The 26,416-nt window shown below is 54.7% G+C and overlaps 1 protein-coding gene across 1 annotated transcript in view; it reads left to right on the top strand.

Annotated features, from left to right (window-relative positions):
• SDK2 (sidekick cell adhesion molecule 2) overlaps positions 1–26,416 on the top strand; it is a 241,925-nt gene that overhangs the window by 100,679 nt on the left and 114,830 nt on the right. The window contains exon 2 of the mRNA XM_037128109.2: positions 11,709–11,868. Within this exon, the coding sequence (XP_036984004.2) occupies positions 11,709–11,868 (160 nt within the window). The remainder of the gene's footprint in view (positions 1–11,708; positions 11,869–26,416) is intronic.

The raw sequence follows: 26,416 nt of genomic DNA, 5'->3' as shown, positions 1-26,416 counted from the left end.
GGGGCTCAAACCCCACTGTCCACCTGCAAATTCAAGGCTTTCTGCCCTCATGTCAAATAGAGCATCGGCTTGGGCATGGCCGGGGGCGTTGCCTGGAGCTAGAACAGGCTTTTAGCCTGTGCCTGTGAGACGACTTGAAACCCAGCCCCACCCTCTACACCCCAAAGAGTGGGCCCGTGCCCGACTCGTAGCAGGAGATGACGGCAGGGGCCAGGTGACTTAGGACAGAAGGAGCACTCGGCAGCTTTCCTCCTAAGAACCGTGTGGGCTGGGGGTGGGGGCGAGTGGAAGTTGGGGGGCAGGAAAAGACCTTGTCCCAGATTTCCTTGTTTTTTTAATTGAGATAAGATTCACATAACATGACATTAACCACGTTCAAGTGAACGATTCAATTGCATTTAATACATTCACATGCCGTGTAACCGTTATCCCTACGTACTTTCAAAACATTTTCATCACCCCAAAATGAAACCCTGTACCCGTGAAGCAGCCAGTCCCCACCCCCTTCTTCTCCCACACACCTGGCAGCCACCAGTGTGTCCTGTCTATGAATTTACCTATTCTGGATTTTTTATAGACGTGGAATCATACAATGTTTGACCAGTTGTACCTGTTCAATGGGATGAGGGAGGAGCTGTGGGTGGAGGCCCCTGAGGACTGTGCCTTCCGGAAAACCTCCAGGCTGCTCAGAGGAAGCCGCCAGTCTGCCCCAGCCCCCCGGCGGGCCCCCCTCCACGCAGTTCTCCGTGTCATGGTCTGGGCCCCGGCAGCCCTGGGCTTGGTGTCAGCGAGGCAGCTACCATGAAGTCCCGAGGCAAGTGGCTGCCCCTCCTGGACTCCAGGTGTCTTATCTGTTAAGTGAGAGGTTGAAGTTAGGAGTCTCAGTTCCTCTGGTGCCCCACAGCCCCCTTGTGAAGTCTGGAGGAGAGAAGCAGAGCTTCTTGCGGAGACAGAGGCACACCGCTGATTAGAGGAGATGCAGAAACCCTCTCTAAAGCAGCAGCTAGAGATCGTGGCGCCTGCACTTGGTCCAGAAAGAAGCAACAAAACTTGGTCCCTGGTGGGCTTTCTGCTGAGGATGCAGGCCAGTGAAGGCAAGGAGGGCGGCTGGGGCAGAGCCTGGGCTCTGTGTCCGTGGGGACAAGGGCCCATTTCCCTTCAGGTTGGGCACGACGCCCAGGTGGGTGACACAAGCACGTGGCACGTGAGCCCATGCAAGTGGCTGGGGAGGGGCCGCGTGTACCGACAGTGGGCCTGCGCAGGCCTCTGTGTATAAGCCAGCTTGTAAATTGCTCGAAGCCTGTGGCTGCTGAAAGGACCACGGACCGCACGGTGTTATTATTTATGATGAAACGCAGAGGTGCCTGCCAGGGACTAGAATGGGCTGAGCGCCGTGCGGGATGGACGGCAAATTGAACTCCAATTTTCTGCTCCGCAGTCTTTGTTACACGCCACAAAGCGCCAGTACACCCAGGTCACCAGCCTGATGGATGTGTCTTCTTTAGCGGCAGGTTCCATCTCTCAGCCTCTGCGCGGAGGCAGATGCTGGGCTTTGTGTTTCCCTCTCCAGCCAGGCCTGGCCCCAGACTCCTTTGCTGCGATCCAAACACACGCTGACCTGAGAGGAGATCAGACGACCGGCAGGGGGCAGGTGGCCTTGGGTTCAAAACCAGCCTCTGACTAGAGGCTGACCTCATGCCTCTGTGCTCAGAGCTTCGGAAGAGAGAAATGAGGGGCAGTAATAATAATAACTCTCCCCCAAGGTGGTCGGGAGGTTTAAGTGAGAAAACGGGGAACTGGGAGTGGATTGTGTCTTCACAGACAACTTTCTCTCCCCTTCTCCTGGGCTGAGCGGGCCACCCTGATCCCCGCGAAGGGGAGGCCTCGGGGAAGCCACTGAAAGGGGTGAGAAGCCCCTGGCGGGGGGTGATGCGGTCGGGTGGCAAGGCCCCGCACAGGCCTGCTGTCCCGCTCAGTTCCGTCAGGTGCAAAAGTCACATCCGCCAATTCCTGTTTTTTCCTCACTTCCCATTTCTACTTCCCCAGCCCAGTGAACCAACTCCCTTGGGTGCTGGCATTTCTCGAGGGTGAAAAAGAGGAGGAAAAGGGGGTGAACCTGGAAAGCACACTACCCAGAGCTTGGGGCTACCTGTCCATTTCTCTCACCATAGCCCTCTGCACCCTGCGTCTGGTGGCACCACCACTGGCCAAGGTGGCCTTAGAGCCGCCCACTGTGGGTTCTCGTGGGCTTGCCAGTGCCTTTGCTCAGCTTCCCCAGGCTGGGGGTAGGCAGATGTTTCTCTGTTACCAAGGCTGATAGTGGTACCCATGCGATGGAGGCAGCTCGCCCGCTGAGCAGCCTTCAGAGGAATCACCGGGGAGAATTGGCAGACACCAGGCGGGACAAACCTCCGAGGAGCCACCCGGGCCTGGCTAGGTGGCTGACCCCCAAAGCTGAAGGCCTTCGTGTCCAGGCCTCAGATCCCAGCTGTAAACAGGAGGATCCGAGCAGGTGCCCCACCTCAGGGTCACCGAGAGAAAGGCGGGTGTCGTCCATGCAGCAAATGGAGCTTCTTGGGAAGAATTCCAGGAGTTAGTGAAAATTTTACAATCCCCGCTCTCACAACGCGAATGAATCTGAATACATTAAAATGATAATATCACCATTAGGCAAAAACATTCTAACCAATGGTATAAGTTTAATCTCTGAACCCCCCAGTTGAAATGTGAGAAAGGGCTCCCTTCTGCTCTGTTAATAGCAAAATAAACCCATTGGGAATGAGAACCATCTTTTTCCCATGCAAGACTGGGGATGCTTTGGCATTATTTACCTGTGAGGTTCGGGCCCGAGGCCCTGGCTGTGAGGTGGGGTCTTTGTGCTGAGTGCTGGTCGAAGTGCTTACTCCCTGTGAGGTGACATTACTATTGTCCCATTTCTCAGTTGAGGAGACTGAGGTGCGGAGGGGTTACAGAGATGCCTGGGTCACCTAGCTTGTCAGTGGCCAAACCAGGATTCGAACCCCATTCCAGGGCCCAACCCACACTACTGCCCAGATCTTGCAACATCAGAGCCAGAGGGAAACACAGAGAGCCCCCAGGAATGTCAGCCCCCAGGAAGGTGGTGACCTGGCCAAGTTCAACAGCAAGTTCATTTGTTTCCTTTTTCACCTGCGGGTGTTCCTTGGCTTGTAAATGCACCACTCCAATCTCTGCCTCCATCGCCACATGGCCGTCTTCTGTGTGTGTGTTTCTGTTCCTGTGTCTCCTTTTATAAAGACGACAGTCGTGTAGGGCCCACCCTACTCCCATACGACCTCATCCTAACTAATCACAGTGACAGTGACCCTGTTTCCAAGTAGGGTCTCATCCTGTGGGGTCAGGAAGAACATGAATGGGGGTGGGGGCAGGCACCATTCATCGCAGAACAAGCATCAACTAATCCTGCCTGGAGTTGACTTTACCAGCACCCCTTAGCTTTCACACTGGACCGCATCCTCAGTCATTCATTCATTCATTTCTGAGCATCTTCTTTGCCTCAGACTCTGTGCCTCCTGCTGGGGCGATAGAAAACCAGGAGGCACCATCCCAGACCTTGGTCTCTGCGTGCTTTGTTCTTTCCTCTGTGACTTTTTGGCCCGACATACAATGGGCTGAACAGCCTGGGTGGTGGGCTTGGGCCACACCCCCCGCCTTCTCCAGGCTGGGCCCCTCCATCCCTCTCACGATTCCGCAGGGCCATGTCGGGGCTCAGTTTTGCTGGTTGCCCTGGTGGCTAGGCCCCCCTAATCAGATTAGATGTGTATTCAAACAAATTGATGATCCGTTCCATTAGATGCTTTTTGAACACGCTTTTCTGAGTGAGAAATCCATTCTGCAGCAGCTGCGGAGGCTGAGGCATAATTGATTGTCGCACCCTCCCAGGCCCCCGACGTCAGAGGTGCCTGGCTCCTGAAGGTCACTGGTGATGATTAGATGAAGGAGGGCGAAAGCCTTCTTTCTTGGCTAATGAAGCACTTGGCATGCAAGCAGCACCAGGGCTGAGCTGGGCCGGGCATCTGCCCGGAGAGAAGGGAGGAGCATAAATTAGCATCTCATTTGTGGGAGCAGCAGAGAGGAGAAGGGAAGCTGAGGCCCACAGCCTAAAGGGTTAAGATGCTGCCATGCCCTGCTTGGTGGGGCAGGAGCAGGCCAGCCAAGTCGGGCATGGGCTAGAGGGGAGACGGGAGCAGGCGGGAGCCCTGGGTACTGTGGTCTTTCTCAGCCTCCCAGAGCATTTTCTGTGGAGGGTAGGGGCGGGGACAGGGCCCACAGCACTCTCTTCCTGAGCCCCCTGCCAGGCTTCACACAGCCCCCACCTGGACTGAAGTGGAGGAGGGACCCGCAGGAATACTGACCTTGAGCCTAAGACCTGACAAGTCATTGCTGGGCAAGACTTGGTTCTTGAACCAGCTGGGAGTAGCCATGAGGGAGCTGAACCTGAAGGCTTAGGGTTGGGACATTCAGGACACAGGGAGCTGCTTAATGGGATGGCTCCGAGATGCAGAAATCGGCTACAACAACCCTAACACACCTACCCCATTTCCCAGCTCCTCCCCATTTGATTACCTCCAAAGGTCCACATGGCAGGAAGAGCACCCAATACGTGCCAAACACAGTGCTCTGAACTTGACTTACCTTAGCTCACCTGGTCCTTCCGGAAGCCTCTGGGGCAGGGGTTGGAAGCTGTTGGTTACTCTGCTCAAGGTCAAACTTCAGTTAGCACAGAAACTGGAATCTAAACCCAGTTTCTCTTCTCCCGCTGGGACCTTCAAGCCAGACCCCTGGACAAGGGAAGCACCTGGGGGCTTATATGGTGAGCAGAGCTATGGGACAGGGCCCCAGCCCAGCCTCTCCTTCTTCCTGAGAAGCCCCCCGGGCTTGGACCCCAGCCTCCTTTTCCTTGGCCCCTCACGCCCGTAGATCTATTCATCTTCTGCCCTATCTGCCCTCCTTTACTCCCAGGCTTCTCATCCTGAACCCCACTAGCCCATCCCTCTGAACGTCCCCCAGGTTGGACCAGTCTTACCCTTCATGTTCTGCTCCGTTATCCTTCCAACTGATTCTCAGGACCCATTCCCAGGCAGCCTGCCTGTCTCGCCCTTGGCCCCAGATCTAGTTCTGGGGCCTGACATTGGAAACTGGAGAAACTGAGGTCACACAACCAGCGTGACCCCTGCTTGTGGCTTCAAAGCCCCAGTGCCCTGAGAGAGACCAACACCGGTCACTTACCAACCAAGGCCACAGGTCAGGGTGTGAGGAGTAGGACATCTGAGGGGAGCCCCGGGTCAGTTATGGAAAAATCTGGAACCCCCCAGATCTGAGTGTATGTCTGCGGCAGAGTCAAATGACTGAACCCTCTTGGGTGTCCGTTTTCCCACCTGCAGAAGAGGAATGATGAGTGAGCACCTTTTTGAGAAGGTCTTGTGATTCTTCACGGAGACACTGGACAGAAAGTGCTCACGCATGGGGAGTTCCCTAAGTAAGAGTGTGAGAGCAGGGCTGCAGGGGCAGGCATGCGGGCACAGCAAGTGTGGGTGAGGGGAGGGGCCTGCCCTGAGCCTGGCCTGCTCAGGTGTGTGGCCAGCCAGCACCAGGGAGGGGACCAGGTTAGGAGGCCCGCTCCAGGAAGCACAGGGTTTCCAGCCAGTGACCAGACAGACAGCAGGTGGTGGGGGCTAGTCCAGGACAAAAGTGCCTGCAGTAGCATCACTAGGGGACCGTGAGGGGAGAACCCTGTACAAATCCCCACCTCCACCTATTTCCACGCATTCCAGAGAGGTCCCCATGACTGAGCAGTCATCGTGTGTCCAGGAGGAAGCTGCTAAAAGAGAGAGGGGCCCTGGCCAGTGTGGCTCAGAGGTTCGAGGGCCATCCCATAACCGAAATACTGCGGGTTCGGTCCCCAGTCTGCTCACTTGAGGGAGGCAAACAATCTGTGTTTCTCTCTCTTCCCTCCTCTCTCTCTAAAAGCAATGAAAGACTGTGTTTGGGTGGGAATTTTAGAAAGAGAGAGGCTTTGAGGGGTTGTAGAGCTGGGAAGGGCATTCGTCCAGGCCTATCTGGCCCTGGAGGGCAGATAGACATCTTTTGGGCCATTAGGTGGCCTGGGCTTGCTGGGAAGTGAAATTCCAGGAGAGAGAGAGGGACTCTAGAGAAAGACGACATTATTGCGCTTGCTGGGGGCTGAGGGGACGGGAGGGGTTGAAGTTGAGATAAGTTTCTGTTCGGGGCCATTTAGCCTAGAGCCTGGAGGGAAGGATGACAATGGAGGTATTTATGGGGAATATCAAGGGAAAGACAGGCCCTGCCCCCTGAGGTGGTGTAGGAAATGAGAAGGAGGCCCCGGACTGAGGCCTCTTGTCCGCCTCTGAAGGCAGCTCTTCCTTCAAGGGGGCTCAGCCTTGGGTGGTCAGAGACCCCAGCCTTGCCACACCCCTGGGGCCCTGTTGGCCTGCGCCTCTGTCGCCAACAGGGCTGCCCTGGGACTGCTCGCCCTGCACACTCGCACCCATGTACACACATGTATGCATCGGCCTGATTATGAATAAGTGGTCCATCGACACACGTAAGGCACAGCATGAAAGTTACAAAAGGTATAGAGTGAAAGCGAGTCCCCAGCCACCCAGTGCTCCCCAAAACATCACCGAGCCCAGTGTCTTACGTAATCCCCCAGAAAAAACCTGCGCTATACAAGGAAATATATTTTTATACTTGAAGAAAACACTTGTACACAAATAGTAGCAGATTATATACCCCATTCTGTACCTTTGCACTTAGCAATAGTTCTGGAAAATGGTTCCAGTGCCCTGTGCAGAAGAATTCTGTGATTGGGAGGTGCAATTATTTCCTTTTTTTTTTAATCCTCACCTAAGGAGGATATGTTCACTGATTTTGGAGAGACAGGAAGGGGGGAGGAGAGAGAAAGGGAGAGAATAACATGAGAGAGAAACATTGAATGGCCGCCTCCCGTACACACCCGACCAGGGATCAAACTCATAATGCAGGCATGTTCCCTGACCAGGAGTCAAACCCCCAACACTCCGGTGTATGGGATGATGCTCCAATCCTCTGACCCACCTGGCCAGGGCAGTGCAACCATTTTTTTAGCCCATGCCCTCCTGACAGACATTCAGGTCGTTTCTGAGCTTCTGCTGTTCCAGAACAGACAGTGGCTGAGAGAGGCTGCCGCGCCCCCTTGCCCAGGTGCACCTGTGGAAGGTAAGTTCCTTGCGGAGTTGGTGGGTGGGTGGAAGCCTACATTTTTCATTTTGGTCAGAATTGCCAAATTGCTCCCCGTAGTTGTCTTCCCAGGTGACAGTTCCCAGGGCTTGTGGGAGCATATCTAGGTCTCCAAAGTCTGGCCAACCCCGGGTATTATCACACTTCCGGATCCTGGAGGAAGTGATAGGAAAAGACTGTATCTTAGTGAGTTTCAGTTTGCCTTCCTCTTATCCTGCGGTTCAGCATCTTTGTATGTTTCGGAGTTATTTGTAATTCTTTTCTGCAAACTGTTCGTATCCTTTGCCCATTTTTCTGTTGGTTTGTTTATCTTTTTCTTATTGATTTATGGGAATATTTTTTATATCAAGAAAACGAGCTCTTTGTCCATGATAAAAGTTGCGGATATTCTCCCCCAGTTTGTCATCTTGTCACTTCTTTTCGTTTATGGGTCTTTTCTTACCCCCATGCACAATTTTCATGTGGTTGAAGGCATCAATCCATTTTACGACTTTCTGGAGTTTCTGTAGTACTTAGAAAGTACTTGGCGAATACTTTGCTTTGCCAAGTTTATATATTTTTAAACCGCTGTGATTTTTTCTAGTTCTTTTAGAATTTTATTTTTCATGTTTAAAACATTGATCCATCTAGCATTTATTTTGAGGTAAAGTGTGAAGAAGAGATTCAACTTTTTTCTTCTCTCCCAAACGGCTCCCTAGCTGTTCCAAAGCCATTTATTGAATAATCAGTCTTTCCCCCACTGACTTGACATTCTACTTTCATCATATATGAAATCATCCCATATGTACTGGGCCCTATTTCTAGACTTTTTAGTCTATGACTTCATCGGTCTACTTGTACAGGAACATACTGTTTTAATTATTGCAGCTTTAGAATATGGTTCAATATTTGTGCTGGTCTCCTCTACTTACCATTCTTTTTCAGAATTTTCTTGGCTATTCTTTTGTGAGGTTATTTTTTCAGTGTGAACTTTAGAATCTTTTAGCCTAGTTTTTAAGAAATCCACCCTGTGTGTGTATTTTCAAAGTGAGGAAAACTTTTAGAGAATGATTTATGTGTAATGTTGAGTCCTCCTGGCCATAGTTCTCCTCTCTGGGGGGACCCCGCCCCGCAGAGGTGGCCGGCAGGGCTGCGGGGTACACTCATACAAGCTGCACAGTCCCGGACGAAGGCTGAGAGGAGCTGCCAGCCCCTGCCAGCAGGGTCTGAGTGAGTTCTTCTCTCAGGAGCAATCCGCACATATGATCAATAGTCATAATGGCAGAAAGTGCCAGCACTTTTCTAGGACTTTATGTTACTTTATTGATCCTCGTAACAATTTATAGCTAAGGAAACTGAGGTACAAAAAGGTTAAGTCACCCATCCAAGGTCAATGATTTGTGCTTCCCACCTGTGCATTCACGGCAGAGAAATCTGTTCCTGCCCAGAAGTGCACATGCAGAGAGATGGAGATGCACACAGACATACGTGTACAGACACACACGGATGCTCACACCGGTACACACACATGAACACACACCCACTCAGCCTCTCCCAGGACATCTGGGGAGGAGAAGGTGGCATGAGACATGCAGAGCACCCAGCTCAGGGCCCATGGCCAGCAGGTCCTCGGGAAAGGACAGCCACATCTGCCACTGCTCCCCCAAGTCATTTTCTCAGCAGCCACTGGAATCAACCTGCCCAAGCAAAAGTCATTCGGCTCCAGGCACCCCTGGGAGAGCCAGAGGAGCGAACTGGCAAAGGCAGAGCTGGGAGCAAATTGCTCAGCGAGTGGTTTACAGAGGCAAGGCGGTCTGGGCGCAGAGCGCGTGTGTGTGTGCGCGTGTGTGCGTGCAAGCACATACACCCCCCCTCACACACACCCCAATTGTGCTGGCTGTGAGTCAGCCCCACATCCAAGGGATTGAATCACTCGGGGCTGGGAATGTTATTGTTTTAAAACAAACGAGTGATGACAGGAACTAACAGAGGGTTTTTAAAAACGCGATTCAAAGGGCTCTTGAAAGCTGCTGGAGAATATGAATGAGGCTTTGAAGTGCGAATGTGCCCATTTGTTAAACTGAGAGCAGAGCTGGCGGCTTCAACCGCAGGCAGCAGAGAATCTGGGGCTTTTTTCCCCTTTCTTTTCTCTTTTTTTCCTAGGCAAATGAGTGCCTGCTAGCCTCTCTGCCCTCTGCCACTGGCCATTGGTGGACTGAGACCCCAGAAGCCGGGGACTGGGGGCACTAGCCACCCCACTGAGTACATACAGGCTGTAAAAAAGGCACCTTTCCGACCTAAGGCAGTGTGCTGACAAGACAGTTGTTAGGAGTGATGGAGAGACGTGCGCACAAGCAGCACCAAATCCAAGGCCGGAACATCCGCGGTCACACGGAGACCGTGGTTCGGGGTGGCTTTCTGTGCGGGTCTGCACTTCCTCTCTCAGCCGCCTTTGGTCCTCCCCGGTCTGCCTCTTGGCGGCCCCCACCACGAGGACCTATAGCAGGAATGGGGTTCAAGAAAGACTCCCCCAAACATTCATAATTTAGACACTCCTCAGACTGTGACCTTGGCCTTAGGGTGGGGGTGGCTAAGCAGCCTGGGCCCCAAATACACATTATGGCTTCTCTTGAGTTACCAGTCTGTGCCGGAACCCAGCGTGCAGCCTTGACACAAACACTGGACCGAATTGACCATGGATGCCCAATTCTGGTTAAATCTGAGAATGAAAGGATGGACTCGGGGTCCAGAGTGCCAGGCCCCACTGACTCGCTCAGGGGTCCACCAGCTGCGCAGGAGGGGCCCAGCTTCTCCCACTCCCAGCAGGCTAACCAGCCTGTCCCACAGCATCTCAGTTTACTCCCCTCCACCTTTATGACACCCTCTCCCCAGCTCCTGACACTTGCCCCTTCTTTGGCTTGAGTCCGTTTCTTTGGCTGAGAAGATAGTGTCTTATGGTTTCTACCCTCTAGGCTTGTAGGGGAAAGTTAGCTCTGGGCCGAGGCAGGCGTGGGGCTCCAGGCAGCACTAGATGGCAGCCCCCTCCCTCGGAGGGACACTCATGCTTGTTTTAGGGAAAGAAATGAACATTTGCAGAACATCTACCCTAGCGTTTTCACAATTATTATTTCACGTAATCCTTATGACGTCAAGGTACTGATTTCTCTCCGTATCTCTTGATGGGGAAATTGAGACGTGGGAAAAATTGAGACTCAGGAAAATGAATACTTGCAATCACCGGCACAGCTGAAGTGGTGGGGTGAGCGCAGTCAGGATGTGGATGACGGGACCGTCGCCATAGGCCTGGAGGACAGGACACCTCCTGCCTGTCCTGCCAGCAGCTTCCTGCCTGGCTTTGAACATGTCCCACCCCTCAAGCACAGAGGGATGGCAGAATGTGCCGGACTTGGCCTGGCTAGTCTGGACCTGGGCTTAGCAGCTACATGGCCATGGATGGGGTCACTGAGCTGTACCCCTTGTCACAGCAGGAGCGCTTCTGCGAGCATCAGTGAGTACATGAGCTATTGAGGGGTGCTCTCCGGAACTTGCTTCCTTCACCTCTCAAATGCCAGGGCCCAGTGGCACACGCTCCGAGAGTCTGTTTGCGCCTTAAAGGGATCGCCTCCCTTCCACATCCCAGCTCTTCAAGTCAGGTGCAGAGTCAGCTCAGCCTCTGGGCTGGCTCCGCCCCTCCCAGCTGTGTGACCCCCGGCAGGTTTCTAACCCTTCTCTAAGAGGTTGTGGGGTTGTATGTGTGGTGAATGAGCATCGTTAAAGCATCGAACAGTCCAGAAACTAGCAGGTGCTTTGGTCCTTATTGTTCCAGATGTGGGTGTCTCCCCCGGCCCCACCCCCTCCCCCAAAGGGCAGACAGGCTCATTGATGCTTCTGGAGGCCCTCCCCACTTCCTCTGTTTCTCCCTGTCCTTTCATCAACCCCTGGTCTATTTCACCACCCCCTCTCTCCCACTGACCAGAAGAGCAGGAAGGTCTAAGTGTTCCCCTGGAGTCCACGGCCTGGAGTGCATCATGTTCGTTGAGGGAAGAAGCCGGGGACTCGTGCTTGGCTGGGCTGATCGAATCAGGTCAAAAGATTATGGTGACTCTGCAGAGGTGTAGCTATGACTGGACCCCACGCCCACAGCCTGGGAAGTGGCGCTTCCTCTGTCCAGGCAGCTGACCTGGTGTGTGAACGGGGAAGTCAAGGCAGGCTGGCGCAGCACCAGGGACAGGAGGATCGAGCGGCCTGGCAGTGGCGGAGACCCTTTGGGTGGACTCTGCCCTGGATTCCCCTGAAGTCAGACTGACCCAAGTTCAAGTCCCTCTCAGCGAGACCTCGGGCAAGTTACCTGGCTGCACCTGCTCCTTCTGCCAAAGGGCATTAGGTCTCTAAATAAGTAACTGAATAAAGGTGAGCAGAGATAACCATGGCTTTGTGTCTCTTCCCCACAGATGACGTGGCCCCCTATTTCAAGACAGAGCCCGTGCGGACGCAGGTGCACCTAGAGGGAAATCGCCTGGTGCTCACGTGCATGGCCGAGGGCAGCTGGCCGCTGGAGTTCAAGTGGCTCCACAACAACAGGGAGCTGACCAAGTTCTCCCTGGAGTACAGGCAAGCCCCGCGTCCCCACCCCTTCCTCCGGGATGCTAGGGTCACTGCCATGCCCTGAAAGGATACCATGGAAGGGATTCCCGTTCCAGTGCTGGGAGTCTGGGGTAGCAGAAGTGGGCGCCAAAGACGGCCCTGCCCCGGGGATGAGAAGCTGCTGCCCTGCTGAGCCCAGCAGAGAATGGCTGGGAGGTGGGCCAAGGCGCTGCCCAGACAGGGTGGCCCTCAAAACAGTGGTTGGGGCGGAGGCGGTGATGGGGAAGGGGCGCTCACCATCAGCAGCCAGACTGTTGTCCTGGCTGTGACCAGAGCCCCTTCCTTCTCTCCCTGCAGAGAAGAACCTTGCTGTCTCTAGGGGGCACTATGGGTGGGCCCAGGGCTCAGCAGAGGGGTGCGGTGTGAGGCACCCTAGGGCCAGTAAGAGAGGAGCATGTCTGGGGGAACCATTGTGGTGGGACATGAGGTGGCTCACCCGGCGTCTTTGGATTATCTCCACTCCCTTTTTGTGCCCTTGCGCTGAGCTCTGGGCTGGGCAGGACACTGCCAAGTGGGGACAAAGGAGAGGCTGGAAGGAGGACAAGGTCTCAGAAGGAGGGCTTGCTGCCAGAAGTGGTCATAGGGGGCAGCTACTCCCTCAGCCCAGCTGGCCTCCAGCCCTTTGGGCCCCTCTCCAGCCTTTCTCCTCCCCTCTTACTGGCCCCTGCGGCTGGTGAGTAATCCCCAATCCCTGGCCTGATGTACATAATCGGTTTTGTTGGGGGGAAACAAGCTTGTCTTGCTCTGAGATGTGGATACAAATCTGCCACCAGGGACAGGAATGCAAATGAGAGGAGGGAGTTCAGTTGCTGGAGAATCTGCCCTTTCCAGAGATTGATCCTCTTCTTTACAAAGAGGGAGACCAGAGTTTGGGGTGACTTCCAGGCTCCTTCTGCTCTGACGTGACCTGCATCGGCTAGTGGGTGTGGCCACTTTGGCAAAGGAGGGAGCAGGCAGGGGTGGCAGGGCAGGAGGACCACCTTCCCCTCTGGATAGTGAGAGATGGATCTCAAAGCCAGAGGCCCTTCATTGCTGGCCACTCCTGGCCTCAGGTCTCCAGGGAGCCCACGAGGAGACTGTGGGGGTGGGGCTTCCTAAACAGACCCTGCAGCGGTTTATAGTTGGGGACCCGGAGGCACTTCCAGCCACTGGCTGGCAGCACTGGGCAGTTCGACAGCCTCCGTGAGGAGTCCCTGCATCCTCTTGGGTGCAGCGTGTGCCTGAAGGCACGCAGATGGCACACCACAGGTGGCAGGGGTGCCGGAGCCTCCCAGCCTGCCCTTGACTTCTACTGGCAGGAGCTGGAGGCAGGATCTAGGAGGAGGAGAGCTGATCCTTTGTCTTTTGGTGCCTGGGAACTGTAAGGATACAAGTGCGGGCACCACACAGAAGCAGGTTACAGCTCAGCATGCGGGTCAGACTTGCCCCACAACGGAATGGGCTTCCTTTGGCAACAGTCAGTTCCAGGGGCATCCAGCTCATAGTCAGAGTCCAGCTGTTGGCAGTGGTCACAATGACAATAATAATCATTGGCAATGAAAAAGAACTGATATGGTGATAGACGTTGTGATGTGCACTTTGTGATTATCAGTATTCTGCAAACAATCCTATTTCCCCCATTCTGCAGATGAGCAGACCGAGGCTTAGAGAGATTAAACAATTTGCCCAGGTCAGATTGTGGAGCTGGGCTTTAGCAGTCGTCTGACTATTTTACCATCCACATGGCCTCTCATCGAAGAGGGAGTGCTTCCTTAATGCGCACCCCAAGTGATCTCTCTGCTAACTGTGCTCTCCCAGTTCTAGAAAACAAAGCAGTGGGGAGAAGGCTAATGTGCCATCTCAGAACTTGGTCGGGTAAAGCCACTGGGGGGGCACCAATGAGCTTTCTCTAGGAGCACTTGCGCCCAGGCTCCCAGTATGGCAGGCTGAGGGGTACTGTGCCCGGCCAGCCCTCCATCTGGCCACAGGGCACTGTGTGGCAGCCCCGCCCTAGAGCCACGTGGTGGGAAGGAGGGTGAGAGCTGTTGGCAGAGAAGGGAAGGGGGGACAGAAGTCACCCAGGCCCACATCACCACCCATGTCCCCATAAGGACCTGGCTCACAGCAGGCACTTTTGCTTTCTTTCTTTTCCTTCCCTCCTTCCTTCCTTCCTTCCTTCCTTCCTTCCTTCCTTCCTTCCTTCCTTCCTTCCTTCCTTCCTTCCTTCCTTCCTTCCTTCCTTTCTTTCCTTTTAATTTTGAGGTTTCCAGCCTTGGAAAAATTCTTAGTACCACAAATGCCCATGCACATGTTACCATTCACCAGTTGTTCACAGGGTCACCTGTGCTCTCTTGCTGTCTACACACACACACACACACACACACACACACACACACGTGCGTGCACTTTTTTGCCGAGTTACCTAGGAGTTGCAGACATGATGTTCCTTTACCTCTAAGTAGAATTTACTACAGAACACAGTACAGCTTTCGCCCCCAAGAAAGTTTGCACTGATACCATGCTACTGTCTACTACACAGTGCAGATGTCTCTGTTCGTCCCAGTTATTTCCTCTGTGGTTATATTTAATGTCATTGCTTGATACAGAATCTAATAAAGGAACACACACTGAATTTACCATATTTTTCAGACTATAATACACACTCTGGGGGAGGGGTGCATCTCATAGTCCGAATATACCTTTACATTTATATTGGGGAAATACTATGTTTCTTATGTTATTAAATATTTTACCACATTTTTTGCTTCAAAATTTTTTTTCTGTTTTCCTCCTCCAAAACCTATGTGCATCTTATGGTCTGAAAAATACAGTAGTTGTCATGACTCTCAGCCTTTAGACTGCTTACATCTAGAACTATTCCTCATTTTTTTGTCCTGTCTTTCATGGCATTGACATGTTTGGGAGTTCAGGGAGATTTGTCCTCTGGTGTGCGTTTGTCCAGTCTTAGCTTCATAACCGCACACACACTAACCCGTTTGGGGCCACAGTATCACACTGATGTGTGTCCTTCCCTGTGCTTCACACTGGAAGGCACCGATTATTAATGACAGAGGTTTGATCGGCTGGTCAAGGTGGCATTCGCCAGATTTCTCCGTCGTCAGAGTGTGAAGGTATTCTCTCCCCTTTGGGTGACAGCTGAGTCTGTGTGAATATCCCCACCTCCAGGAGCTTCCCACCCCTTGTTGGCGTCCACCGCCGAGTCGGACCTGAGTAAGTGATTGCCATGGTAGTTGTGATTAGCAGGTTTTCTTTGCTTATCATTTCCTTTACTGTTACTGGCTGGCATCTTTCTGTCAGAAAGAGCTCTCTCACCCCCTTTGAAGTAATTTAGCATCAGTATGAGCTCATGGATAATTTCTCCTACTCAGTGTGTTTCTGTCCCTCCCTGTCATTATTCATTTTGGCACATGTACTAACCCAAACTTGGCCAGGGAAGCTTCATCGAGCCAGATCCTGGGTCCTATGAACATGTCCCCATTGCATTTCTTGTGCTTTCTTGCTTTTTGGCTCAAACAAAATGTTCCAGATTCAGCTTTTAAACAAATGCATCCTGAAAATTCATTATGTAGCAGGTTGGCCAGCTTCACGTCCCGTAGCTCTCCAGCCACTGCTTGCTGCTGAGGATTTCCTGGTCTCTTGCAAACCCCAGGCTTGAGGTCAGGTGACAGTATCCAATTTTCAGGCAGAAAAAAATGGCTGAATTTACTCAGCAGGTCGAGAGGAAATAAGATTGGAAGTGCTGCCATAAATTTAACTATGTTTCCTACCCCATTGCCAAAGGAAGGAGTTTGCATTCATGTCCAGCCTCCAGAGGTCTTTGTTCTCAGTGGGATCTGTAATAGAATGGGCCGTGTATGCACACACACACATGTACGTGCGTGTGTGTTGTCTGTATAAAGGAAGTCCTATGCATCCTTCTGAGTGCAAGTGACTGTGGCAAGTTTGTGGGTCCACATCCATCTCTGGGGGGCAGAGTGGGAATAGGTGGGCTCTGCAGCATGGGCCACCTGAGTCACGCTGCCGCCCCTTCACTAGCTCTGTGACTTTGGGCAGGATTACTTAGCCACCTGTACTTGTGTTCCCACCTTGGAATTGGGCACAGCAATGCCTGCTTTATTTGAGAAGGTTGCAATAAGGGTTAAATGAGATTCTAAGAGGCAGGCCCAGTCCCCAGTGCGACAGACATAAAATGAATGGTACCTGTTAGGATTATACAAGATGCCTGGCTCGATAGGATAATGGGGACAAATCTGGTCTGAACTCACCCGATCTCATGTGCAGGTGGTCACCTGGGCTCTGTGCACCCGTTCCAATGACTCCACTGTGGTCCAGGGCCCTTTTTATAGCTTCTCTTGTCAGCTGCTGTGAGAGCCCCTTATTGGTGACATGCTTTATCCATTTTGAAGCCAGCCCCAAATTTTCACTTTGGGGCTATAATGGTTGAGGTACCACTTGGGTACAAAGCAAAATTTAATTCTTAAAAAAATGAGATTTCTTTTCCCATGTGGGTGGGATATCACCTGGGAGGACCCTCCCAAAGGTGTGGGCCCTGTCCCCACGGCTGTCCCCATGGGTAGAGCAGGCACACGGCCTCCCAGGGACTGTGGGTATGTGTTGGGGTGGGGGTGGAGGGCAGCTGAATACAATGCTCAGACATACATGGTCTCATGTGTTTAACTGTTAGAGTGCATGCTCCTGATGCCTTCACAGGCTTGTATGCACATTCAGTGGTTGTGAGCGTGTCTGTACAAAGCATGTGGCTGTGTTTGTGTAACTTCCTGACTCTGTGGGGTGGTAACTCACACAAAGGGTGGGCCGCCTGTGCTGCCACGGGAGCCTCCTTGTCAGACCACAGCCCCCAACTCCCTGCTCTCAGCTCCTCACCCGCTCCCTTACCCCCCGGGGGCCATCACCCCAGCCTGAATCAGTGCAGCCTCAGTTGGCATCCATTTCCCAGCCAGGGCTGCGAGGCTGCGGACAAACCCACCAGCTCAAGAATTAGCAGGTCGGGCCATGGCAGTGGAGGAGGGAGGGAAGATGGATGGCAGTCGCCTGCCCTTGTGACCACATCCTGGCAAAGTCATCAACCAGATCATTTTGTCCCGCCCTGATAATGCCTTCTTCCGCAATTATGCTCACACTTAAAATTAAATAGGAAAAGCAATCAGCTAGGCAGATCACACACACACACACACACACACACACACACACACACCCCTACGTAATCAGGGGGCAAACCCAAAGGAGGTTTGTGGAGCCTCACTCGGTCTCATGGCAACACTGGGAGGGAAGCATTATCATCACCTCCCTTTGGCAAACGAGGGCCCTGAAACTCAGAGAAGGTCCAGGGCCTGCCTGAGGTCACCAACAAAACAAGTGGCAGCTCCAGAGGAGGTCTGTGTGACCTGTGTTCTGTCCTTCCTGCACAGATACACACGGGTTCCTGATGGGGCCCCTTCGGCAGGAAACCAGGGACCCTGAGGGGCAGGCATGAGGGTGTGAGACAGCTGAGGCTGAGTCCTGCTCCCACAGCCCCAGGTGGCCCCAGGTGGCCCTTGGTTGGCACGGACAAGAGCAGGTGTGTGGATGGGAAGACCAGGTGAGCCAGGCGGGGCATGTGGCTGGCCCCCGCCTGGGTGCCCAGGTGTGTCTTAGGAAATTGCACAGGCTCGGTAGTGGGGAGAAGAAAGCCCCATGTGTGTGACAGTGCTGGTGAGGGGTACAAAGCATGGGAAACAGAGAGACGGTGCAGCCTTTGAAACACTTCAAAGACAAGCTTGGAGAGAAACTCCCCGGGCCAGCAGCTTTGTCTCTCGCTTACCCTCTGACCTCCCCTTACAAGTGAGTGGAAGTGAGAGTGGGCAGCAGAGGCGTGGGGAGGCAGAGGCGGGCTGGCTTCCCAGAGGGCACCGGAACACCTGCCACGTGAGCGCCAGGAACCGAGCCAAGCTCTTACTGGCAGCTCTTCTGAGACACTGGTAGTATCGTAATCTCTGCTTTATAGCTAGGAATCACAGCTCAGAGAGGTTCAGCACATTGCCCAAGGTCACACAGCACTACCTTGAGAGTCAGGTTTCACCCTGGGACATTCAGACCCCAAGCCCGGGACCCTCTCCCCGCTCTGTGCATCATGCTGTGCTTGTCCTTTCCCAGGGCGGTGGCACTGCCAATGCTCACCTTTCTGGGGACGGCCCCACCAGCCTTCTAAAGAGCTGCAGAAGGGGGATGATTCACAGCCAACCCATGAAACGTACCCTGTTCTGAGTGTCTCACATACGTTAACTCTCGATAGTGAACACCCCAGTCGTCTACATGGCACTGGGCCCATGCCGGCCGCTTCCACTTAGGCTCTTTTCTCCAGCCCTGCACACCAGCACCCCTGCAGGGCGGCAGGGGCACAGTGAGGAGTGGGAGGCTTCGTGGGTCCGTTCCCTGCCCCAGGCCTGAAGCCACGGAACCGAGACAAGAGTCAGGTCCCGCCCCTCCAAGCCTGATGAAGGAGACACAGACATTTGTTTCCTCCCCAGGAAGAGATTTCAGACCTTGCGCCTGCCTGACACAGAGCTAGACCAGGAGGACGACAGGACAGCAGCGCCAGCCCTGCCCTCCTGACCACTCTGGAAACACTTGTTTCCAGCCAAGGGGCCAGATGTGGTCTCATGACCCATAAGTACCTGGGCTAAGAAGCTGCAGCAGGTGATAAAGGCCAAAAGAACATCCTCCAGAAGCTTGGGGAAGCCTCTGGAAGATGTGGAACTTGAATGGAGGGAAAGAGCCATTGGTTCTGAACGGGCTGTGAAGGGGGCGCCGCCCTGCTGGCAGCAGGTGCTGGGTGCCGGTGACGTGGGGCTAAGTCAGACAGGAGGACCCCTGCCCCCATGGAGCGCCCAGTCCAGAGAGGAAGCAGATTTCAGTAATTCTGCAAGGATTAACGGATTTGAGTTGCGATAAGGGCCACCAATGGAAAGCAAAGGTCTGAGAAGCCATCCCTGGAGACGCTGAGACTGACAGGGTGGCTGGGAGTGGCTGGTGGGCAGGGGGTGCCCAGGGAGCCATGAGTACATGCACTGAGGTGGGAGGAGCTGAAAGATACCCAGAGGGGACAAGGAGGGTGAGACCCTGGAGAAGTGGACAGGGGTGACCGAGAGGGGGCTTGTGAGCTACCTTGGGGAGCTCTTATCTTATGCCAACAGCTATGTGGAGCTCTTGAATGCTTCGTCACAGGGAAGGGAGGTGATCAGATGCATGTTTAAAAATAGTTAGCCGCGGTAGAGAGCAACTGGGAGCTGGGCTGGTCGGTCACAGTGGAAGCAGGTAATGGCGTGGGCCACGCTGGTGACAGTGGAAATGGGAGAGGTGGCTGGTGTGAGACATATTTAGGAGGTAGAATTGGCAAGACCTGATGATCAGCTGGACTTGGGGGCGAGGAAGGGAGGTGGGTGGTGAGGCAGTTGGTGAAGGAAACCCTGGGAGAGCAGGCGTTTGTGGGAAGTCACTGCGCTCAGTTTTGGGTGCTTGGCGAGGCGTCAGGGGGAGATGTTGTCTAACAGACAAGTAGACACTTGTGTCTAGAACTGAGCAGAAAAGCCGGAGCTGAAGAGCCTGATCGAGTCACCGGTGTCAAGGGGGCAGTTGACAGATTGGGATGGGCAGGGAGAGAGAGTGGACACAGCACTGGGAGGAAGAGCTCGAGGGCCCAGAAAGTAGGGAAGTAAGGGAGGTGCAAAGCAGCCCAGCAGAACGCAGCCAGGAGGCCAGGGCGGAGGAGGGACACCTGGAGGTGGGGGGTCCCAGAAGGGAAGAGGGTGTGTCAAGGAGGACCAACTGTGTTAACTGCTGCTGGAGACTGACAACTATGGACTAGACTTAGGGACACAGGCCTCTGGTGACCTTCAGGAGGGCGAGGAGGAATGAAGAGGGAAGGGGAGGATGGGGAGGCGGTGAGCCCGCGGGATCCTCCCAGGCACGGCCGCGGTGAAGAAGTAGAGGCAGGGATGAGCAGACGTGATGGGCCGGGTGGCGCAGGGGGACACCCTGGAGAAGGAGGGAGATGGCACAAGGTGACAGGGAGGACAGCAAAGGCCAGGAAGAACATTCTGGGCTGCAGCCTGCAGGTGCTGGGCAATCTTCAGAGGATCTTGGTCAAGGGAGCTCAAGACCCTGTATAACCTGAACCCCGCCCTTTCCAGCCTGCTTTCTCACCAACCCCCTTGCTAGTGGGCTGAATGAATCCTTTACCGATGGTCTCTGCTACCAATCTACCTGTACTGCCATTTCCTCCGAGATTCAGCACCAAGATCCCCCAATATGAATCCCAGTCCTGACCTGACTCACTGTATGTCTCTAGGCAAATTACTTAACCCCTGCCTCAGTTGCCGAGTCTATTACGTGGGACTAAGAAAACTAGGAGCTACCCCCCTGAGGGCCGTGTGTCGCACGAGATCAAGCACGCAGAAGGGTGTCTGGCCATCAGTGTTTCCATAAATCGAAAGGGTGGCATGGAAGCCAGCAAGGAAACCCCGCCCACCTTCTTCCTCCCGGTGGGCAGGCGGTCCCCACCTCGTTGTTTCTGGCCACAGTCTCATTCCCACCCTCCTGGGAAGTGATCTCCTCTTCCTCAACGAAGCCAGATACCATCTGCCCGGTTCCAGCCTCTTTGGAGATTTGCTCCAGTTCAGTCATGAGTTTGGACGTCTTGTCTGAACACTGAAGGCTGTTGGTGAGAGAGCTGAAGTGCAGGAATTAGTTATGATGGGCATAAATTGAATTTTAATAGAGATGTACGTGGCATGGAGCCAGTGTACTCAAGCAGAGGGAAGGTAGTAATTAAAAGTTAACGAGTCTAGAAATGTGTGAATCCTCAGGGAGGGACGGGATAGGTGGGCCGGGGGGGGGCACGAGGCCCCCAGCCAGGCAGAGGATCCAGCAGAAGGGAGGAGGGCTGACCTGCCCGCTCCTCCGTGTCCGCACACAGAGGGGACCTCCAGCAGCAGGGTGGTGGCGGAGTCTCAGGGACCCTCGGACAGCACCCTGTGCTGCCATGAGGAGCGCGAGCACTACAGCAGGGTCTGGAGACCCGGGTGCCACTAGCTTTCAGGGCAGGATCGTTCTTTGTTGTAGGGGACTGCCCTGTGCACTGTGGGATATTTGCAGCACCCCTAGCTTCTGCCCACTGCATGCCAGTAAGCCTCCTTTGGTTGTCACATTTGGATGTGACTCCAGACTCCAGACACTACCAGATGTGCCCTGGGAGGGGGCCCATATCACCCCCATTGAGGGCCAGATTCCCAGATCGAGGTGCCAGCGCCCCCCCCTCACCATACTCTCCCAATGAGAGCCAGAACTGGCCCTCTGGGTGCAGGCAACCTGCTGTGCATGACATGGGGGTCCCTGACTGGGTCAGGGCCCCACTTGGGGGTCTCTCCTACCCCTCTTTAACTTTTCATGACAATCCCAGTAGACAGTACTTCACAGAGCTGTGCAGAGTGGCTTTCATTGCTGCTTCACTGGGTCCTTGGTGTAGGATGAGCACGGCAGGTGTGACAATGTCACTGCACAAAGGAAGACGGAGGCTGGAGAGATGGAGCGCCTGGCCCAAGCCCATGCACCGAGAGCAGAAGCCTCCAGCTCCCTGAAGCAGAACAACGCATGCCAGTCCCTTCTGGGCGGCCCTGCTAAAAGCCTGCTGGTGCAGGAGGGGCTGAGGCCACTGTTGGGGAAGAACAAGGCATCTTGGTGCCCTATAGCAGCCTTGACCCGGTCCCCACAGGTGCCCGAGAATGCCCCCTTACATGGTCCCGAGGCCCTAAAGCCTGGCCTATCTCCCCGCCCTGTTGTGGAAGCCTCCCCTGCTCTAGGACAGATTTTTCTGGACCTGAAGCCTCGGGGTTTGTGGGTGGCAGGAGAAGCCAGGAGAGAGGCAAGCGACAGGGAGAGAAGCCAGGAGAAAGATGGGCCAGAGGGAGAGGCCTGGGGGCGGTCAGGGCAGGTGGCGAGCAGCAAGGGCTCAGCTGGCTCCCTGGGCCTCAGCTTAACGTTGCCATAATTATGTCAATTAAGACAAATAAGTTCAAAATGTACGAGGAAAGAGAGGGAAGAAGCAAACATCGCTAAAACATTGGCCGCCTCCGTTTCCATAGCAACCTGTATCCTCACACTCTCATCAATGGGTCCTGGCTTGGGGAGGGAGCAGGAGATGGACGGTGGCTGTCACCTGTGGGGACCTGAGCTGAGGGCAGCGAGGTCTGGGGAGGACACACCCGGGGCCTTGGGAGAGTGACACAGCCACAGAGTGGTTCCACTAGCACCTAGGCCAGGCCCCTCTGTCTTGCTGTTGGGATACTGTGGCTCTGAGAAGAAAATGACTTTTCTCAGAGATGGCGGGCAAGTTAGTGTCGGAATGCAAACCCAGGCCCCCAAGTCCCCACCCCAGGCTGCTTGGACTTCACGGGGCCACCTAATGCTGTGGCATTCAGGCACGGTGGAAGGCACAGGCCACAGACCCAGTTGGATTAGGTGGCACCTCCCTCACAGGCCAAGCACCTCAGGATATGTGGGCACACGCCGTGCCTGGACATACCCCGCAAGATCAAGGCTGGTGCTCCGCTCACCAGTCCTGCCCCCTCCCCCTGGATATCTGCTGACTTCTCTTGGTGCCCTTGTGGCCCATGGTTCAGAGCATCACTCCAAGGTGTCTGTGCCCGGAGAACCCTTGGGGCTGGGGCATGGAGGACGTGTCCAAGAAGCCGTGGGTCCCCTGAAGCCGGGGCAGGCGGGGAGGAGCTGCTCCCTCACAGGCCCCCGTGTGCCCTGCCTTCAGCTAACGTGCTCAGTGGGCACAGATCTGTGCGCCCATTCGAGGTCCACACTGGGCTCCCGCACGACCCCACACAGGCTCACACCGTATGAGTGCGACTGCGGCTCATCTCACCAGGCAGCCTGGGGAGTCCAGAGCAGTCCCTGGGCTTCCCACTTTACAGACACAGAAACTGAGGTCCAGGGAGAAAGGGGCACATCCAGGGTCACTGCATGTTAGGGGCGGAACTAGGGACTCGGACCCGCGGCTGACCTCACGGAACAGAACTGCCTAGAATACACAGGTGTGCTCGCTGAAGACGCCCTCTCTTCTCCCCCCTCCCTCTCCCCGCTGTCGGACACTGACAGATTTTCCTCAGCCGGTCCTGGCAGCCCTGGGGGCAGACGGCATGCAGACCCCCAGAGTATGGAGTAGAGCACGCAGATGAGGCCCTGGCTGCCGCCTTGAATGAAGGAAAGCGCTTCCCCGACGAACTGGGGCTCTTTATTTCAACCCCAAGGAAACTTAACATGCATAGTTGGGATGATTTGATCATCCATCACCTGAAATTGACAGGTTTGAATTTGGCCTTGACACCCGGTAACCAGTGCACAGGGATGGGCTAGGGCAGTCCGGCAGGCAGAGCCCAGGTCCTTGGGGAGGCATGTGTAGTTTTATCCGGGATATTCCAATATATGGAAATGAGGTCTTCATCCTTTCCCCCTACACAGCTGGGCTGGGGATCCCACCCCCCCCTGGGAATCTCCCTCTTCCTCCCTTCCGCCACATATCTTCCTATCCACGCCCCCTTGGCTTTCAGCCAGGGCACAGAAACTAATTAGGCCTTGACTCAGTTACTTGCTCAGGCAGGCAAAAGGTCTAGACAGATGCCTAGGCAGTTGGTAATGACTCTGCTTCCCGGGGCTGCTCCGTGCTTGAGTCTTGCTCCCCACCCAAACCCATTCACGGGATTTCTCAGTGCGGGAGGGTTCGGGTGGCCTCTCCCTGTGTCTTCGTCCCCCATAGAGGAGTCTGCCCCAGCCCCCTTTTCTGCTCTCTAACGGGGCACCAGGGTGTCTGTGACTGAATTTCCACCCAGCCAAGGGAGAGTCTTGCCCCCAGCGAGCTGCCCAAGCCCCTGAAGCACAGAGCCTCCTGGGAGTGGGCTCGGAGGAGTGCACAGGGGTTGGGAGCACAGGTTTCGGCTCCCACTGGCAGCCTTGGGGGTGGGGTGGGGGTGCTGGGAGACGCTGGCCAGTTCTCAGCTCGGTGTGTGAGGAGCAGGTGGGGGCTCCCAGAGGGAGGGCTTGGGGAAGGGACAGGCTATTCGTCCTGCAGAATGAGGAACTGTAACCCAGAAAGGCAATCCCGCCAAAAGAGACGGTACAGACCTGGCAGTAAACCCACAGCAGCCTCTGTAGCTCCAGCTAGCTCCATCCAGTAGCTCCAGCCACTGCAGCCTCTCCTTGACCCTGAACCCCAAGGGCACACACAGAGTGTGAGGCCCAGCCCAAAGGAGCAGGCGCAGCCTGGCCCCAGCCATAGCCTCTGGGCAGTTAGCTGTTGCTGCCCAGAAACCGCCCCCCCAAACCCTAGTGGCTTCAACAACCATGGTTCACTACTTCTCTGCGTGTCTCTCCTGGGCCTCCATGAAGCTGCACTGGACTGGCCGTCAGCTGGGGCTAGGCCCGGACGGCTGCGGTGCCGGGACGGCTGTCGTGCTGGGCCTCCTTCCTCCTGTGGTTCACTGTCCGTGGGTGCCGCTCTCCAGGCAGGGCTCTGGGGAAGTGGATATAAAAGCTGCAAGGCTCTTGGGTCCTCGGCTCCAGAATGTTCCACCACCTTCTCTCAGTGAAAACAAGTCAGGAGGCCAGCCCAGATTTGGGGGTGGGGGCCAGAGCAGACTCCACATCCTGCCTGGAGGTGCTATAAAATGGCAGGGCCGTGCATCTCGGTGTCCTGGCCTGGCAGGTCACCTTTTACAGATGGTGGCTCACCACTGCATCCCCAGGGCCTCATTAATGCCATTCTGGCCTGGGTCCCCCACCAAGTGTCTCCTAAGTGAACTCTGAGTGTGACTTTGAAACCCGAAGAGAACGGGCCAGAAAGGTAGGGCCGGTGGAGTCATGTCCAGGGCCGAGCAGATGTGCGGAAGGCAGAGTGGGGACTTGGCTCCGGGCCCTGGAGCTCAGGGCAGCCACTGTCACAGTGACACTGGATGTCATAGTAGCCGCTAATCAGGCTCTGCCCCTGGGGTGGCCCACTGGGCTGGGCAGGAGGGGCTGAGGGCAGGGGTCCCGTCTCCCAAGACAGATGACTAAGTGAATAACAGTAACGTCAGTGGTCCCCGTGCCAGCCAGCTCCTGGGGAGTGTTTACCACGTGCCTCTCACCAGACCCGGCCTCCAGGGTGCCTTCCGGCAGGGACTGCAGAGTGGTTGTGACCAGCACGAAACCCGGAGGCAGCCTCTTGGGGCTCTGCCACCTACTGGCTGTGTGTTCTTGGGCAAGTTACTGGACCTCTCTGTGTTTTCGTTTCCTCGTATTTTTCATCTGCCAAATTTGGATAAAATTAATCTGACCTCACAGAGTAGTTAATGAGGAGTAACTGAATTATCCGTCTTATGATTAAAGTGCTCAGAACAATGCCTGGCCAATATATTATTATTGTTACTATTATTACTCCTATGTTATGGGTGAGGAAATGGAGGCACAGAGAGATTAGGCAACTTGCTCAAGGTCACACAGCAAGTAAAATACACAGACAATCAGTAACCCCCTTTCTCCACCTGTGCCCACCTGCCCTTAGCGCAGAGCTACTCAGGCAGAGCTTAGCAGGGTGACGTGAGTTGGGGCCCCTGGGCAGTGTGCTTTAGCAGGGTGTTTCTGAGCTGTGCAAGAGGTCCACCTGCCCAGGCTGGCTGAGCGCTGCGCTGCAGGAGGCAGGGGGTCAGCCACCGGGTGGGATGGAAAGACAGGCCGCTGAAGAACTGGGAATGAGCCCAGTAGGGAAGTTCTGCGCCTGTATGCGGACCTCAAACCCTGGAACCTGGTGGCGAAGGACGGTCTGGGTGGAGTTCTGCCAGGTGTGCTGTGAAGTGACAAAAACCAGGGTGACACAATGGGTTCTCATAAAGCCAAATTCATTCGACTTATAAAACTCTCCATCCCTTGTACTCCTTTGGTATTAAAAATGTCCTTTAGAAAATTCAATAAAATCTGAATGACAGATACTTTGTTTTCATTGGCTTCATAGCCTTTTTGGTTGAATTAAAGTTAGCCACCCCTGCTGACCCCTATATATGGGTGCGGACATGGGTAATGGACGTGGAAGTTAAGGTGAGAGGGCAATTTTACTGGTCTGTGAAAGCACAACAGTTTTACTAGACCATTCATGTTTCCTAAGGAGGGAACAGTGTCAGGTCACATTTCCCCCAAAGCCCCCAGCACGGCACTGGACACGAGTAGTTGCTGGTGTGTGTTTCTCACCTTGGTGGAAGGGCATCTGGTATCTCCCCAAAGGGAGCCCAGAGCTGGGAGCTGGGGGAGGGCTCAGGGAGCACACGGCTTCCCTGCCTGGGCAGCTGAGACTTGGACTCCGACAGGAGAAATGCAGCTAATAAGAAAGAGCATTGGCTCTGACCTTGAATTGGGTCTGCCCAGGGAAGGGCATGGGTACCTCCCCACACTCCCCCACCCTCCCCTGCCAGGGCTGCCAACA

The sequence above is a fragment of the Artibeus jamaicensis genome, unplaced genomic scaffold (genome assembly GCF_021234435.1).
Source record: "Artibeus jamaicensis isolate MK-2021 breed Jamaican fruit bat unplaced genomic scaffold, CSHL_Jam_final contig_1998, whole genome shotgun sequence".
Taxonomy (NCBI): domain Eukaryota; kingdom Metazoa; phylum Chordata; class Mammalia; order Chiroptera; family Phyllostomidae; genus Artibeus; species Artibeus jamaicensis.
Note: the sequence above shows the minus strand (reverse complement) of the source record. Positions and strands in the feature narration are given on the sequence as shown.